Below are 18,682 nucleotides of genomic sequence, written 5' to 3'. Positions count from 1 at the left end.
ATTCCAATAACCTGGGAATTTCATCTAGAGTCTTTTATGTCTAGACTCTTTTATGTAAAATATTTCCACAATTAGGAGAAATATGTGTATGGGGATTTGCTATGTAGCGGTGTTTTGATAGAATAGAAAACTGGGATAAACCAAATTTCCATCACGAAGGAAATAGTAATACGCTGAATAATAATACAGCGAATATTATGCAGGCTTTAAACATCAAAAAAGAGTTCAACTTCTGACTTCCGATGATGGTGTTGAAGCAGGTCACTGCTGGTTTACATTTGATTTTCATGTGGGAACTCTGGAAGTCTGCCTTAGTGATTTTTTTATGTGGCTAAATTTAGCTAATGACAAGCTATTCGAAGTATGGCAAAATGGAACTTTAAAACAGTATCTTGTCAGCAACCAAGTGGACCTGTTTCACGTAAAGCCCACGCATTCATCTGCCTGTCCTTCATTCTGTCTGTCCACACGGGCATCATTCATTCGTGGAACTGAGTGCCCACTGTCGAGCTGACAAGCCCATAACCTCCCTGTTCCTAGTCACACATTAATTCTTCAACAAGTTCCTTTTGATAGATTGTGACTAAGCTTAGCTGCTATTTCCAATTGCTTCCCCAAACGTACTTCTCACTGTTCTCCCATCACACCCTTCAGCCCATCCATGCGGGGTTCCTTTGCTTTTCCCACCTTACACCAAACTCCCTATTTTTACTCCCACTTTTACCTCCTCTCCAAGACAAAACAAACAAACAAAACTAGCATTTTAAAACTTAGTTGTAATCTTTCTTCCTTCATGAAAATTTCTCCAACAGCCACTTCCACGGTCCTGTGTGTTCCGGGTATTTTAAAATATTGGCTATAAGCTTGAGCACATCAGGATATGCTGTTTTGCTGTATGCAGATGGAGGCAGTGGCCGGAATGAATGAACGGCAGCAATTGCTGGCAACCGGCAGAAGCTGAGAGACAGGGAACGGGCTCTTCTCCAGAGCCTCCAGGAGCCAGGCCTTTGAATACCTCGAATGTGGGCTTCTGGGAGACCATGTGTTTCTGTTATAAGCAGCCCAGTCTCTGGCAGTTTTTACGGCTGCCCCTGGATGCTCATCTACACCTGTCTGACAAGGTCAAGCTCCAAGGAAGGGATTCTCTGCATATCTACATTGTTTGCAGATTTTACGATAATCATTTATTCTTGCGTGGCTGATCATTGTTAGCCAATATAAATAAAATAATAAAGAAATGACCCACATTTTATGTTGGGAGTTTGATCTGCCATTTATCAAGTATGGAATCTTGAACAAGGGGTTGAACATCTGAATGTCTCCATCACTTCATCTGTAAAGCGGGGGTGCTCACACCCACCGGCTCCCCTCCCATGTTGGTGCCAGACTCTCCCTGGACCCCTGTTCTCTTACCAGCCACATCCATTCTCCCCCCAGAGGCGCTAGTGACTGTGCGTGACTTTCCATTCCCACCACGTTTGTCTCTAACCCCAGCAGCAGATCAGTGTAAGCAGAACACAGCTGAGTGCTCCTCACCACCCACCAGATCAGGTGCAAACTTCCAAGCCTCACTGGATCCCCTCCACATTCTGAGCTCCACCTGACTTCCCATCGCTATCCTTCCCCACCCGCCTCCCTGGTAGAGAAAAGCTGAGTGTGTGATGCTGTCTGAATGCTGAGCATGGCCTTTTGCGGCCAGTCCACTGCATACGCTGCCCCTATCGGAGACCTCCACCTTAACCCTTTCCAGCCTGGAGGCTCCTCCCAGGTCCCCACAACAGAAGTGACTTCCCTTGCCCTTGAATTCCTGTAGCACAAGCCCTACTGCCCCCCATTAAAACGGCAAAGTCCTTTTGTGGAAAATAACTTTATTCATGATTGTGTTTATCACAGTATCTTATGGAGAAGAGATGATCAATAAATATTTGCCGAATAAATGAATAGCAGTTACAAAACACTTGATTTATATGGAATTAATGTTGGTTCTCAAAGTGAAAAATTACAAACAGCACTGATATTCAGCCAGTATACAAGTCTGGTCACAGCAGTTGTAAAATACTGAAATACCCCCTGCCACTGACCTTTGGCCCCCAGATGCCTCCCACTGCCACTGCTCTCCCCACTGGGAACCCCTGAAGTTCGCACAGGCTCATAACTAAAGGGCTAATGTCTTGCACAGCAGCGAGCACCCAGGACCGAGCAGCCACATGGCCGGGTCCGCTGGTGAAAGCATCCATTCTGACTGATCAGGATCTGAGGGGCCTCATTGTTAAATATTTTGATAATATCCCTAATTATAAATAAGGCTCAGTTATATAGTTTGAAAACAATGCTTCTCCTCATTGCAAAATCTCTTAGAAGACTCTGTAGATCCAGGAACGGAAATGGAAAATGACAGCATGTCAATCTCTGAAGGTTTTGGGCATACCCATTAGCACTCCATCTTCATGTAAACCAGAAGATATGCAGTTTCCTGCCTAGAGAGAAGAAAAGACACATCAGCACAGCGGCATGAAATCTTCATCAGAAAACAATGCTTCATTAATCCATGACAGGACAAGCGTCAGCAAACTTCCAGGTAGCTGGATTAAGCCTTCATCTATCCATCACCTCGGAGAGGAACAAAATAGGTGTGGCCTGGGAAGATAAGCACTACGTTTCTATTAGTTAATATCTAAAGCGGAGGTTAACAAGCTATGGGCACACAAGCCAAATCCAGCCCTCTTGGGGTTTTTTAAATCTACTTTCAACTTTTTAGATTCAGCTGAGCACATGTGCAGGTTTGTCATGTGGATATGAGCATACTCCCCAACAGTTAGTCTTTCACCCCTCCTCTCCCTCCCCATCCAGCAGTTCCCAGTTGTTGCCATCTTTAAGTCAATGAGTCCCCATGTTTAGCTCCCATTTATAAGAGAGAATATGCATTATGTTTTGTTTGTTTGTTTTAAATGGAGTCTTGCCCTGTAGCCCAGGCTAGAGTGCAGTGGCACAATCTTGGCTCACTGCAACCTCTGCCTCCCAGGTTCAAACGATTCTCCCTCCTCAGCCTCCCAAGTAGCTAGGACTACAGGTGCCCACCACCACGCCCAGCTTTTTGTATTTTTAGTAGAGACAGGGTTTCACCGTGTTAGCCAGGATGGTCTCAATCTCCTGACCTCACGATCTGCCCGCCTCAGTCTCCCAAAGTGCAGGGATTACAGGCGTGAGCCACCATGCCCAGCCTTTTGTTTATTTTTTGATGAGACCGGTTCTTGCTCTGTCACCAGGCTGGAGCGCAGTGGCACAATAATAGCTCACCACAGCCTCGTGCTCCTGGGCTCAACTGACCCTCCTGCCTCAGTTTTAGCTTCCTGAGTAGCTAGGACTACGGGTGTGTACCACCATGCCTAGCTATAATAATTTTTAATTTTTTGTAGAGATGGAGTCTTGCTTTGTTGCCCAGGCTGGTCTTGAACTCCTGGCTTAAAGTGATCCTCCTGCCTCGGCCTCCCAAAGTGCTGGGATTAAAGGTGTGAGATCACACCCAGTCTCCAAGCCTCTTTTTGCAAGTAAATGTAATTGGACCCCAGCCATGCTCATCTGCTCATGTACTGTCTACGGCTGCTTTTGCTCTATAGGGCAGAGTTAAGTGGTTATAACAGACACTGTACAGACCACAAAGTCTGAAGTACTTTCTCTCCAGCCCTTTACAGAGAAAGTCTGCCAATCTCTAATCTCAATAACAGGGAAATCAATGACAACCACAAAGTGACAAAGATTGGGTGTCTAAGATGGATGCTCAGAATAAACGAGAGAGAAAGATGCAAAGTAGGAGGAGGATTTCAAACGCAAGCTTCACCTAATCCGTTATTTGTCAAATGACCAGGCCTATCTCTGTAGCTGAAAATCACCTCAAATAGCATCTCTGATATACAGTCTCAAAGCTCAGCCAAGAAATTTACAAAGTCTCTCTGCTTTAACTTCATCCACCTTTTTTCTCTCCAGCTTCTCCTCGGTAGTTAATGATTATAAAAATATTTATTGGCTCACACCTGTAATCCCAGCACTTTGGGAGGCCGAGGTGGGCGGATTACGAGGTCAGGAGATCGAGACCATCCTGGTTAACACGGTGAAACCCCGTCTCTACTAAAAATATAAAAAAATTAGCCAGGAGTGGTGGCAGGCGCTTGTAGTCCCAGCTACTCGGGAGGCTGAGGCAGGAGAATGGCGTGAACCCACGAGGCGGAGCTTGCAATGAGCTGGGATCCCACTACTGCACTCCAGCCTGGGTGACAGAGCAAGAATCCATCTCAAAAAAAAAAAAAAAAAACAGTGTGATGGCCAGGCGCGGTGTTCATGCCTATAATCCAAGCACTTTGGGAGGCTGAAATGGATGGATGGCTTGAGCCTAGTAGTTTGAGACAAGCCTGGCAACACAGCGAGACCTCATCTCTACAAACATTTTTTTAAAATATGCCAGGGATGGTGGTGCATGCCTGTAGTCCCAGCTATTCAGGAGGCTGAGGTGGGAGGATCACCTGTGCCCAGGAGTTCAAGGCTGCAGTGAGCTATGATCACACCACAGTGCTCCAGCCTGGACAACAAAGCAAGACTCCATCTCTAAAAATAAAATTAAAAAAAAAAGATCTTTGCTGTAAAAGAGGTATGCTCAAATGCAATAAAAGCATATAAGAAGGCCGGGTGTGGTGGCTCATGCCTGTAATCCCAGCACTTTGGGAGGCTGAGGCAGGCAGATCATGAGGTCAAGAGACTGAGACCATCCTGGCCAACGTGGCGAAACACTGTCTCTACTAAAAATACAAAAAACAATTAGCTGGGCCTGATGGCACACACCTGTAGTCCCAGCTACTCAGGAGGCTGAGTCAGGAGAATCGCTTGAACCTGGGAGGCGGAGGTTGCAGTGAGCGAAGATTGTGCCACTGCACTCCAGCCCGGCAACAGAGCGAGACTCCGTCAAAAAAAAAAAAAAAAAAAAAAAGAAAGAAAACCATACAAGAAGCCCCTACGAATCTGGGTGAATCAGCAAAGGCTTCACAGGATAGGAAAAGGCCATGAGTATGAAAACATGAGTGGGGAGTTGGCCTAGATGGTAAACGAGGAGGACAATACGGCCGGGAACTGCATGTGCACAGCAAACGGGAGATGGAGGGCACGGCTGATTGGCAGCTACCTGTACTTTAATATTCCTGGAGTGTGACGTGTGAGGCAAGCATGGGGTGGTGGGGTGAGTGCTGGAGATGAGGCGGACAGTGAGCCAGCCATCAGCATGTTAGTAACAGGGGAATCCACGGGCATTTCCTGCAGCTCCAAGGACCCTATGTGAGCTCATCAGACTCCCATTACCCAAATCCGTTTCTTACCAGTGGTAGTTAGGATTTCCATAGGTACACTGGATGTCTTCCCAGGACACCTGGAAGCCAGAAACAAATGAGGTCAAGCAGCCAGCTGACACAAGCACCCACAGAGGACAGGATGCTATGGTGTGCCCCTCATCCTCCAGACAAGCCCACCCCTAGCAACTCCCAAGAGCCTGGAGCAACAGCAGGAGGATGTCTTGTGCAATGAAGTATTTTTAGCGCCCTTGTCCCTGTGTTTAAACTTGGTCATGCTTATCCCAGAGGCCTAACTTACATATTTCTAACTCTCCTTGCTCTCTAGACATTTCCCACAAAGCAGAAAGCTGCAGAGCATGAGCCTAGAGCACCAAAAACTTAGAAGTGGAGGGAAGTGAATTGAACCCTTACAGAGGTGCAAACCACATGGGGACTTCAGACCGAAAAAGGCTTGAACCCTCATCAAAGGCCTCACACCCAGACAGCAGGACCACAGTGTGTCTTGATCTCGGAGACCCATGCAGCCCTGAGCCCAGCATTTGCTAGAGGTGGCCAATCCAGGGCAGGAGGCAATTGTGGACGATGTTTCTTACCAAGCAAATATTGGAGTCATTGAAGCAGAACCATTTTCCATCCACAGCATTCCGGATGTAGACACAGTAATGACCGGAGTCTGCCATTCCCACGTGCGCAATCACAGCAAAAAGCTCAAACTGCCCTCCAGGCTGGAAAGAAACAGGCACGAGACAGTTCACCCACCACCACAAACACGACTGCCTCACACACTTATACCTGCCCACCCTAGGTCCGACTCTGGGACTTTAGAATATTAGAAAACAGTCCCGACCCACGGCCAGTGGGCACCCTCCAGGAGGGGCTTTCCTGAGTGTGGATCCTGTACTGCGAAGGCTCAGCAGCTTGACAGGCAGAGCACACAAGAGATGGAAGGCAGGAGGTCACGAGAGAGGCCCCTAAAGCCAAGGCAAGATTGGAACTTCCCCCTGGGAGGGGTGGGGATCATCAGAACACAGTTCTGTTTCTCCACAAGCTCAGGAATGACCCTAACCTGAGCCACTATACCCAGCCAAAAAAGTCTTTTGTAGAGGGAGGGGAGACAGAGGGCAAGGGCGGCACACGTAAAGCTGAGTCACCCCCAGTGGAGGCTGAAATTATCCCTATTTCCATTTGCAGACTTTGTGCAGAACTTTACAAAATGCAGGGCAATATCTGTATCTAAATATTAGTTTACAAGAAATAAAAAGGTTACAGGAACATGTTAAATGATACCAACCAGCCAGTGCTGGCATTTGAAAAAAATATTCAACCAAATCAACTGCAAGGAAAAGAAAATGAGCGGAAATCTAAAAGGAACTTAAGAAAGAAACTTAACCAAATGCAAGTGTAGGCGTTGTTTGGATCTAGCGTCAAACAAAACACATAGATTATACAACAGTCAGGAAGTCTGAACGTTGACCAGATATTTGATGCTATTAAGGAATTGCAAGATGGAGATGATTATCTTTTGAGTGCTTTTATTCTTTAGGGATACATAATGAAGTGTTTATAAATGAAATAGTATGATTTGCTTCAAAAAAATCCAGTACAGGGTTGGGTGAAACAAGAGGGTGGGTTATAGGAAAAGCAAGACCTGCCATGAGTTTTGGTAACTGTTATAGCCGAGGATTCACTGTCTAACTCTTCCTTCACTACACACTTTGGTATCTATTTGTAATGTTCCATAACAAAGTCTTTGTTGTTGTTGTTGCAAAGGTTGAGTCTTGCTTTGTGGTCCAGCTGGGCTCGACTCCTGGACTCCAGCAATCCTCTTGGCCCCCCAAAGAGCTGGGATTACAGGCGTGACCCACTGCATCCAGCCAAAAAAGTCTTTTTTAAGTGAAAAACAATTTTAAATATACTTCATCGGGCAGAATCTGCAGGTAGAAATAAAAAGAACTAGAAGGAAAGAAAAAGAGAATCCTATGAAATGTATACGGCCTAAGTAGCTAAAGAAATCATATAATAGGAGCTATTGTAACGTATTATCAGGCCTTAATTTTCTAATTATTATTTGGCATAAATAGCCAAACAGACCAATAAAACAGAAGAGACACTCCAAAAATAGACCTGTACATATGGGAATACAAAATTTGCTATGTAGCATTTCAAATCTATGGAAAAAAGATATTTGTCTTTTTTTTTTTTTTTTTTTTTTTTTTTAGTTTTTCTTGTTTTGTTTTTAGAGACAGTGTCTTGCGCTGTCACCCAGGCTGGAGTACAATGATAGATCATAGCTCACTGCAGCCTCAAACTCCTGGGCTCAAGTGATCCTCCCACTCAGCCTCCCAAGTAGCTGGGAATAAAGGTTTGTGCTACCACACCCAGCCAATTTTTTTCTTTTCTTTTTTTTTTTTTTTTTTTTTGAGAGACGGGGGTCTCATTATGTTGCCGAAGCTGGTCTCGAACTCCTGGGCTCAAGCAATCCTCCTGCCTCAGCCTTTCGAGGTATGGGATCACAGGCATGAGCCACATCACCTGGCCTTGTGTCTCTTTTTTTCTCAGAATCTCTCAATGAGTTATTATCTCAGGACAAGTAAATTAAACTTTACTCTGATTAAATGTGGTCCAGTCAACTGGCTACTTTATGATTATTCTCAAAGTGGGCACACGCCATCTGAAGAAGAAAGTTTGGTTGGTACTAAGAACCCACAATGACATGTTTGCCTATGCATTTCTATGTATTCCACGTTACTTCCAAAGGAGCCTACTGAATTCTGGATTCTGTCCCTCAGTGCTGTGAGGCATATGAACACAAATCCAATATTCAGAAAGAAGAAAGTCTTTTGAGGCTGGGGACAGTCTCTGAGGAACAGGTGGCTCCTAGCAGACTGGGAGTGAAGGAAGGGAAAACGGAAAGGACGTGGCATCTGGGGAGAAGCAGGATGGCAAGGAGGTCGGGATCATCCCACCTGCTCCTCAGCATCACAAGACTCTTGCTTCGTTGGAAGGACCTGACTGAAATCCAAGCTCTGGGGGAAGTACAGGGAGTGGCAGATCTTTCTCGTCTGTGAATTCCTGATGGAGAATCGCATGAGGTGGATTGTCAGGGTCTGGGGAAAATGGGTCAGCTTCAAGACCTGAAAAAACAAAATCGCTCTGGAGATAAAGTCCACTTGGAATGAGAGAGTCAGAGAAATGTCAGGGCTAGCAACGTGTTCTTCCCAAAAAGAGGGGAGCAGGGTGACATCACGGAGTTCAAGGCACCTGTTCACTGAATCTGCTGAGCTCCTCTGAGAATAATGCAAAACTTGGCTATTCGACCACCGTGTGGCCCCCCACAACAGGCACAAGGGCACGGGGCTCTGCACAGGTACCAGGACCCAGGGAGCCACCGCGTCTGCTCCAGGGAGCTGGTCTTGCCCCGAGGGAAACGCCCTGCTGGCTGCTCTCAGGCCCCCTCCTGCAGGCCCTCTCAGTGATGCGACCATGAGAAGCCACATCCATGGCTCTGGATATCAGAACCCCAGCGTCCCAGATACTAGCCAGACCCAGATTCCCTTTCTCACCCACTGCCGGGTGTCCTCGGGGGCCTCTGATGATTCTATCAGGAAATCCACAGGGGGCAACCCCAGACTAGTGAAGGACAGATGACCCCTGAACAGCACGGGTTTGGACTGTGTGGGTCCACTTATACACAAATTGTTGTAAATAAATACAGTCTGCCCTCCCCCATAGGCACGAGTTCCACATCTGCAACCAAATGCTCATCAAAAATACAGTATCCCAGATGCACAATCGCATACATGAGGGACTGACTTTTCCTATACGTGGGTTCCACAGGGCCGACTGGGTGTGACTTGAGTGTGTGTGTATTTTGGTAAAAGCAGGGGTCCTGGAACAAATCCCCCATATGCACCGAGGGATTTAGGGAATGAGTACCTGTTTCCTATGGGTCTTCTTCCCACAGTTCTCACAGAAGCACTTGCTTTTTCTTGATAACTCCCTGGGCTGGAAGAAGCAATGCAGGGCGTCCTCCTGTCCCACCCAAGAGAACAGCGAAAAAGCAGCGTTGGTATTTCCCACCTTGAGTACTATATTCATCTGTTCTCACACTGCTGTGAGACAATAGCTGAGACTGGGTAATTTATAAGAAAAGAAATTTGATTGGCTCATGGTTCTGCAGGCTGACCGGAAGCATGGCAGCAGGAAGCTCCCAATCATGGCGGAAGGCCAAGCAGGAGCAGGTGTCTTACCTGGGAGGAGTAGGTGCGAGAGACCAAGTTGGGAGCTGGAGTGCAGGGGCGCGATCTCGGCTCACCGCAACCTCCGCCTCCCGGGGTCAAGCGATTCTCCTGCCTCAGCCTCCTAAGTAGCTGGGACTATAGGCTGTGCCACCACACCCAGCTAATTTTTTATGTTTTTAGTAGAGACAGGGTTTTACCATGTTGGCCAGGCTGGTCTCAAACTCCTGACCTCAGGTGATCCGCCCACCTCAGCCTCCCAAAGTGCTGGGATTATGGGCGTGAGTCACCACACCCAGCCCGGCTCCACACTTTTAAACAACCAGATCTCATGAGAACTCACTGTCACAAAGACAGTACCACGGGGGATGGTGCCAAACCATTCACGAGAAACCCTCCCGCATGATCCAATCTCCTTCTACCAGGCTTTACCTCCAACACTGGGGATTACAACTCAACAGGAGATTTTCGGGCAGGGACACAGACCCGAACTGTATCAGGTACAGCCTCCCCACACTTTGCAGCTGAGGGTTTCAGCTTTTCTCCTGGTTCTCCTCATATCCCCCTTAATGCCTGGCCTGGTGTGGTCCACCTGGCAGGATCTCAAAGGGCACCTACTGACGGGAGGAACAAAACAGGAGGGGGCTCCTATTAAGGGAGCAGGATGAGGGAAGGGAGGTAGGAGGGAAAACATTTTTGCCGAAACAAAGGAGAAATTGGCCAGAGCCATGAAAATAAGTGACTTTTCCGAAGCCAGAGATAGATCAAAGAGGGGAGGGGGAATTGGCCACACTGTGCTGTGTGGTGCGATGCTTTGAGGGTTTGTCCTCCCCAAAACCCGGGTTAAAACTGAATTCCCAATGTGGCTGTATGGAAAGGCAGGGACTTTGAGAGATAATTGAGGAGGGCAAGGTGGCTCATGCCTGTAATCCCAGGGAGGCTGAGGCAGGTGGATCACTTGAAGTCAGGAGTTTCAGACCAGCCTGGCCAACGTTGTGAAACCCCATCTCTACTAAAAATACAGAAATTAGCTGGGCATGGTGGTGGGCACCTGTAATCCCAGCTACTTGGGAGGCTGAGGCAGGAGAATCGCTTAACACCAGAGGCGGAGGTTGCAGTGAGCTGAGTTTGCGCCACTGCACTTCAGCCTGAGCGACAGAGGAAGACTCTGTCTCCAAAAAAAAAAGGTGTGGTGGGGGTGGGGGGAGTTATTGCATCATGAGGGCACAGCCCTCATAAATGAATTAATCCACTCATAGATTAATGGGTTAATGGGTTAATGGGTTATCCTGGGAGTGGGACTGGTGGCTTCATACGAAGAGGAAAAGAGAATTGAGCTGGCACATTAGCACGGTCAGCCCCCTCGCCATGTGATGCCCTGCACTGCCTCGCCTCAGGACTCTGAGAGTCCCCACCAGCAAGCAGGCCCTCACCAGGAGCAGCCCCTCAACCTTGACTTCCCAGCCTCCAGAACTGTAAGAAATAAATTACCTGGTCTCAGATATTGAGTTATAACAACAGAAAATGGACTAACACATACAGGGGCAGCAAATACCAAGAGAATCCCCTTACCAGTGTCTTCAGGGGCTTTGAGTCCACATCAAAAAGAGAAAGTGGGAGGGTGAGCATGCTGCTGTTTCTGCTACTCTCCATGGCACAGTCAAGGCAAATCAAGGAGTCCTTCATCCGGATCATATACAGGGCCTGCAGCCTCTCCACCTGCAAGAGGGGGAGCAGAGAGGTGAGATGGGAACACCACCATAAGCCAGGTCAGGCCAACTGCCAGAAGGTGAAGCCAAGAGACAGAAGCTCCTCACAAAGGTGCAAAATAATACCAGTAACAATATTATGAGACTGTGATAAGTGTTTTATGTGGATTCTTTTTTTTTTTTTTTTTTTTTGAGATGGAGTCTTGCTCTGTCGCCCAGGCTGGAGTGCAGTGGCAAGATCTCAGCTCACTGCAAGCTCCGCCTCCCGGCTTCACGCCATTCTCCTGCCTCAGCCTCCCGAGTAGCTGGGACTACAGGCGCCCACCACCACGCCCAGCTAATTTTTTTGTATTTTTAGTAGAGACGGGGTTTCACCGTGTTAGCCAGGATGGTCTCGATCTCCTGACCTCGTGATCTGCCCGCCTCGGCCTCCCAAAGTGCTGGGATCACAGGGGATTAACTCTTTTATTTCTCTGCACACTACAGGAACAACAGCTGAATGAGGGAAATGAGCAGCATCTTAAGCTTCCGAGTGCTCTTGTTCTAGGTTCTTACCAAGTGCACATCAGTGATCTGGTCCTTCATCAGGTTCCAGAGTTTGAGGTACAGTTGAGCAGCATCATGTTGGACAAACACTGGCCACAGAGAAAAGGAACAGCCAATTAGTGAGGTCTTCAGAGTTGTTTCTCATGCCCTGGTACTTAGACACACATGAACACTCATCACTTTGTCTCTTCCTAGCCCTCCACCCCACTGCAAGGCTAAGTTGGCACTACAGAAGAAGTGATCAATAAATGAACGGTAAGTTTGCTATTGATTTTTGAGAACGCCTCTTAAAACTTAAGCTCCAGTGCCAGGTGTAGTGGCTCATGCCTATAATCTTAACACTTCGGGAGGCCAAGGTGAGAGGATCGCTTGAACTCAGGAGTTTGAGACCAGCCTGGGCAACATAGCAAGACTCTATCTCTATAAAAAATTTAAAAAATTAGTTGAGGGTAGTGGTGCATGCCTGTAGTCAGAGCTACTCGGGAGGCTGAAGCAGGAGGATCACTTGAGCCCAGGATGTTGAGGCTACGGTGAGCTGTGATGTCACCACTGCACTCAGCCTGGGGAATGAGATGTCCACAGGGACTTTGAAAAGCACTGATACATTCCTGATGATCTAGAAGGCCAGGCGCATGCCCAAGTAAGACCTGAGAGGGCTCCGATCCCTCCCCTCTGGCTGACCACAAGGCCACATGCAAGAAAGCAATGAAGGCGAATACAGAATCACGAACTGCCCAGTAACAATAAAACAGCAACAACAACAAACCCTGCTGTGGGGACCTCTGATGTCCAGTGTTGCCACCTTACATTATCTAAAATGTTCATTTTCCAACAAAAGAGACAAGACATACGATGAAACAGAAAAGCATGGCCACACACAGGAAAACAGCAATCAGTAGAACCTTTCACTGAGAAGCCCTAGATGTTGGCCTTACTAAACAAAGACTTTAGCTGTTATAATATGTTCAAAGAAATAAAGAAAACCATGTCAAGGAAGTAAAAGAAACTATAAAAATGCTGCCTCACCAAATAAAAAGTATCAATAAAGAAAAAACTATAAAAAAAGAACCAAGCAGAAACTCTTGAGTTGAGGAGAACAGTAACTGAAATGAAAAATGTACTAGAGGAGGTCAATAGCAGATTAGAGCTGGCAAAAGAAAGAATCCATAAATCTGGAGCTAGGTTGATTGAGGTTCTCCAGACTGAGGACGGAAGGAAAGCTGAACACAGTACCCATGCAGCCGAAAAGCTGATGAGCTGCTCACCGCATGTAGAGTTCAACTAACTCTGATACAAAAAAAAAATGTGATACAAAAGGTTTTATATACAAACGTGAATTTATTCTGAAGCCAGCCTGGGGGAAGGAGCAAGACACATCCTGCCTTTTAATGTGCCATTTCTCCTTTGGAGGAGAGAGGGGCATTTTCATAAGGTGTGTTGTGGGGGTGGGGGGAGTGAGCAATGGCGGTTTTCTACCGGGCAGTTATCAAGTTCCCAGCAGCTGAGTTGGCGCCTTTCTGGGCAGAAGTAAATTATAAAAGTGGCCAAGTGGGCATGCTTTCTCCATGCCTTCCTAGTGGGTGAAAGACAAACCCCTAGAGGGTGGAAGTTTCGAAGCCACCCCCTGGCAGGGAGAGTTCCCTGGTGGGTATGCTTTGGGCTGCAAATCTACTGCCAAGTCTCAGGAAAGATCAGCTGGAAGAACTTGCCCTGTTCTCAATCAAACCTCCATCAGCCTACCTCCATTTACGGATTCTTCCTTTTGCCCAGCAGGGAATGTCTGGAGAGGGGTAGGCGAAAGGTGATATTTGCATTTCTAAAGGGCTAACAGGAAACAGGAAACAAGGCCAGCCGCAGTGAGGGGTGAGGGATGGGAAGAGGAAAAGTGAAAAGAAAATAATAAGAAAACTAATGAAACGATCTCTTAGAAAATGGGAGTACTCAGTTACACCCAGGTGGGTTCACTAGTGAACGATGGGTTCTACCAAACATTTATGGGAAAAATTATACCAATTCCCTACAACCTCTTCCAGAAGACAAAAGCAGAGAGAACACTTCCTAACTCATTCTCTGACGCATTATCCTAACACCAAAACCAGACAAACATTGTAAGAAAAAAACCTAAAAACCAGTATCTCCTGTGAACATAAATGCAAAATTCCTCAACAAAATATTAGTGAATCAAATTCAACTATGTATAAAAAGAATCACAGAGGGTGACATAAGCGAGATGGTAGAGGAGGAGGCTCCTGGTGCTCCCTTCTCCCATGGACACACGGTAAAACTCTCATCTACACACAGATCAACTCCCTCTGAAAAAGAAACCCAGAAACTAGCTGAGAGAGGCCTGCACTGGGGGCAATGGGGAGAATACCCACATCGCAATGGGTTGGAAAAGCTGAGACACACTCGCTCCACAAGCCCCACCCTAGACACAGTACCTTACTGTGAGGAAGGAATCCCTACTCCCAGCTGTCTCCTGGAGAGGGGAGGGTTTGGACCACACATAGGCAGCCCCAGCTTTTGCAGTTCCCACTAACCCTAGTGGCTGCTAGGTCACCTAGCTCTGGGAGCAGACATGGGTCAGCAGTTATGAATCCTCTGCGACCACAGAGGGCAAAGAGGCAGTTTTAAATGGGCACGTGATCACTTCCAGTAGCTGTGCTCCTGTGCTCAGCACAGAGCAAACCGGCAGAAATGCCAGGCTCCTAGTTTCTCCCTGGAAGGATATGTCTGTGGGCTCTCCTAGCTGTTGCCCGAGGGATGGGCTTCTATTAATAACTGGCCTGCACCTGGAGCCAATGAGGCAGGTAAACAATAGATTTCCAGGAGTCAGGACAGGCCTGTGGGCAATTCCCATGCCTTCTCCCACCCCCTGCTCTACGATAAATCAGGTCTCTAACTTCACACATTGAGTACACAACATTTACCCCTCTCAAATGAAGGTCTAGCTCCTCAGTCACCGAGCTTTGGGAGCTGACAAGGCTCTGTATTTGTGAGTCCCACAGGGGCACAGACACCAAAGAACATCCCCCCCAGGCCCAGTGCAGCGTGAACAGGCAAAAAGGCCCGGCTCCCACTTTCTCCCTAGAAGGAGTTTGTCTGCACAGTGCAGCTGCTGCCCTGGGGTTTCCATGCATCTAGGAGCTGACAGACCAGGAAACCACTGCTCCTCTGAGACCCTGAACAGGCAAGTGAGCACCTCCACAGCTGCTCCCATTGGTTTGCTCGACAGATAGCGTCAAGCTTCCAACTAACCTGTCTGTCTCTAAGCAGAGAGCAGCCAGCATTCACTAGGCCCCTGGGGGTGACAAAGAGTAAAACAATGCATGAAAGAGTGTGCAGTTTAAACACAAGTGCAGGCACTTGCCACAGATCCTCTGTCCAGCATTTTGCAGAGCAAGTGGCGGATAAACTCACGCTCCCAGCTTTTCCCTGAGGATAGAATAAACTGGAACACACATTTAATGCCCCAACGTCTCCAGCTGCACCTCAAGGGGCTGGTTTCTATTTCCCCTGTCTGGGCCACTGACAGGACTTGACACACTCTAATCTCCTGAGGGCCGCTAAGAACATAGATGACAGTTTGGACAACACAAAGGGTCAAGAGGCGCTCCAAGTGTCTGGCAGGGCTAATTGGTAAGTTCGTCTCTTATACAAGGCCAGTGGGACAAGACTAGGAGAGGTATTTTTCTTTTTTTCTTTTTTTTTTTTTTTTGAGACGGAGTCTCACTCTGTCGCCCAGGCTGGAGTGCAGTGGTGCGATCTCGGCTCACTGCAAGCTCCGCCTCCTGGGTTCACGCCATTCTCCCGCCTCAGCCTCCCGAGTAGCTGGGACTACAGGCGCCCGCCACCACACCCGGCTAATTTTTTGTATTTTTAGTAGAGACGGGGTTTCACCATGTTAGCCAGGATGGTCTCCATCTCCTGACCTCGTGATCTGCCCGCCTCGGCCTCCCAAAGTGCTGGGATTACAGGCGTGAGCCACCGCGCCCGGCCTGGGAGAGGTATTTTTCTTAACTAAAGTACAGAAAATAACAGAGAATCAAGAACAATGAAGAACAGAGAAATATGTTCCAAGCAAAAGAACAAGATAAATCTCCAGAAAATGCCCCCAGTGAAATGAAGATAAGTGACTTACCTTACAGACAATTCAAAATAATGATCATGAAGATGCTTACCATGTCTAGGACAGCAATGCATGAACAAAGTAAGAATTTCAGCAAAGAGACAGAAAAAGTTCAAAAGAAATAATAGAGCTGAAGAATACAATAACTGAAATAAGAGCTCAAAAGGGAAGCTCAACAGACTAAATCAAGCAGAAGAAAGGATTAACAAACTAGAAGATAGGTCACTGGAAATCATTCAGAGGAGCAAAAATGAAAAAGAATGAAAAAGAGTGAAGATATCTTAAGAGAGTTAGGGGACATCAAGCAGACCAAAATAGGCATTATCAGAGTCCCAGAAGGAGGAGAGTGAGAAGAGACAGAAAGCTTATCCAAAGAAATAACAGTCACGAGTTGGAGATCAACATTTCAGTCAATGGCAGACCACATTACCATAGTGGCCATAGCATGCAGCCTAGCTGTGTAGTAGGCTGTCCCATTTAAGTTTGTGTAAGTCCACTCCATGATGTCCACACAATGACAAATTCACCTTCTGATGCATTTTCAGAACATATCTCTGTTGGTAAGCAACACATACCTATAATGACTGAAAACTTCCCAACCCAGGGAAGGAAATAGAAATCCACATCCAGGAAGCCCAAAGGACACCAATAAGACTGATCTAAAGCAACCCACATCAAGACACATCGTCATCAATTTCAAAAGTTAAAGACAATTCTCAAAGCAGCAAGAGAAAAGCAATATATTAGACACAAGGGAAAACCTGCAAGTGTGGGATTTCTTTTGGGGGTGATGAAAATGTTATGAAATTAGATTGTGATGATGGAGGCATAACTCTGTGAATACACTACAAACCTTTGAATTGTATGTTTTTAAATGGATGAATTTTACAGTATGTGATGCACATCTCAATATAGCTATCTAAAAAAAAACAACACCTAACCTATTTGTGAATTATTTTGTAGAACACGTTTTCTCTTTTTTATTCCTTTATTCTGTTTTCCTGCAGTTCCCTAACTGTGGTGGAATAAGCTTGGAGGAGATGCCTTCACTTACTCTACTGAGAGGCAGAAAAAGGGTAGGTACGGAAGTAAATGTCCATAAATAATATCAATTCTGCACCTCCAAAGATGTGTGCCTCTTACGCAAATGTCTCTATTATCTGAGGGGTCCAGGCTACCTAACTTCCTTCTTGTTGCTTCACTGCCCATTAGTTCCTCTCTTCACTCTCTCTCTAAGCTTCCCACCCCCTTTGGATCAGCAGCCAGGAGCCCAGTGGGAGGGTATCTTACGGGGCACATTGTACTTCTGCAGGCAGTAGGCCAGCTCCAGGGGCCGCACTGCTTTCTGCCGGCTGTCCTGCATCTTCTCCAGCAGCAGAAGCATCTGGAAAGGGACGCTTCTCCTCTGCTCATCAGCTCCCCTGGGCACCGTGATCCTGCCACACAAGAACAGCCAGAAACCTCCTTACATGTAGTTCTCAAAGCTAGGTGCACACTGGAATCACTTGGGAGAAATTGCAAATCTTCATATCCAGGCCACTCCCATACAAATTAAACCAGAATTCTGGGTCAGGGGGTGCGGGGCACGGGCAGTTACCAGAATTTTTCAGTTCCTCAGATTATTTCAATGTGTGGTCAAGGTTGAGCAGCACCATATGAGTGAATCTGCTCTACAGGGGACCCTCTAGAGAGGGGGATCAGCACGACTGCTGCCTTGGCCCCTCTGCACCCTGCCCAGCAATCATGCGAGGCTTCATCTTAAAAAAAAAAAAAAAAAAGTACCGATACCTGGGCCGCACCCCAGACCAACCTAAGAAGTTTTTGAAATAATGTGTAGGCCAGAATATGCAGAAGCCAGTCTTTCCTCTGCCAGCTTTTGAGAGAAGGTCTCAAAAAGTCCAAGTCACTGTGAATAACGGAATATATTAAAAATGAAATAATACAGGCTGGGTGCAGTGGCTCACGCCTGTAATCCCAGCACTTTGGGAGGCTGAGGTGGGCGGATCACGAGGTCAGGAGATCGAGACCATCCTGGCTAACATGGTGAAACCCCGTCTCTATTAAAAATACAAAAAAATTAGCCAGGCATGGTGGCGGGCTAGTCCCAGCTACTCGGGAGGCTGAAGCAGGAGAATCGCTTGAACCCGGAAGGCAGAGCTTGCAGTGAGCCAAGATCGCACCACTGCACTCCAGCCTGGGCAACAGAGCGAGACTCCATCTCAAAAAAAAGAAAAAAGAAATAATACAAACGCTTATCAGCCTGAAGAACAGTCTTACCTCTTCAATATCCTGGCGAAGTCCACATTCATTACAAATACCTGAATCAAGGAGTTAAGGCAGCAGGTCTGTCCAATGTTGTGTAAACCAACCAGGCCTATAAGGGGAAGAGAAAAAAAAAGCTGAAGGCAAGGCCTAGGTAAAGAAGTTGACAAGGCTGGGCATGGTGGCTCACGCCTGTAATTCCAGTACTTTGGGAGGCTGAGGTGGGCGGATCACCTGAGGTCGAGAGTTCAAGACCAGCCTGGCCAACATGGTAAAACCGTGTCTCTACAAAAAAAATCCAAAAATCAGCCAGGCGCGGTGGCTCGCGCCTGTAATCCCAGCACTTTGGGAGGCCAAGGTGGGCAGATCACGAGGTCAGGAGATCGAGACCATCCTGGCTAACACAGTGAAAGCCCGTCTCTACTAAAAATGCAAAAAAAATTAGCTGGGCGTGGTGGTGGGCGC

The 18,682-nt window shown here is 47.1% G+C and overlaps 1 protein-coding gene across 1 annotated transcript; it reads right to left on the bottom strand.

The window, feature by feature from the left end:
• Positions 1-1,855: 1,855 nt before the first annotated feature.
• Positions 1,856-18,575, bottom strand: LOC129023421 (ubl carboxyl-terminal hydrolase 18-like; the record flags this gene model as incomplete). Its single annotated transcript, XM_054470119.2, has 10 exons — positions 1,856-2,477; positions 5,361-5,410; positions 5,927-6,058; positions 8,300-8,467; positions 9,270-9,365; positions 11,144-11,290; positions 11,836-11,915; positions 17,246-17,391; positions 18,233-18,329; positions 18,452-18,575. Coding segments are annotated over 10 exons (1,086 nt in total), but the record flags the coding sequence as incomplete, so codon positions are not given.
• Positions 18,576-18,682: the final 107 nt, after the last annotated feature.

This window comes from Pongo pygmaeus, chromosome 23 (genome assembly GCF_028885625.2).
Source record: "Pongo pygmaeus isolate AG05252 chromosome 23, NHGRI_mPonPyg2-v2.0_pri, whole genome shotgun sequence".
Lineage (NCBI taxonomy): Eukaryota > Metazoa > Chordata > Mammalia > Primates > Hominidae > Pongo > Pongo pygmaeus.
The sequence above is the reverse complement of the archived record's forward strand: the minus strand, read 5'-3'. Positions and strand labels throughout refer to the sequence as shown.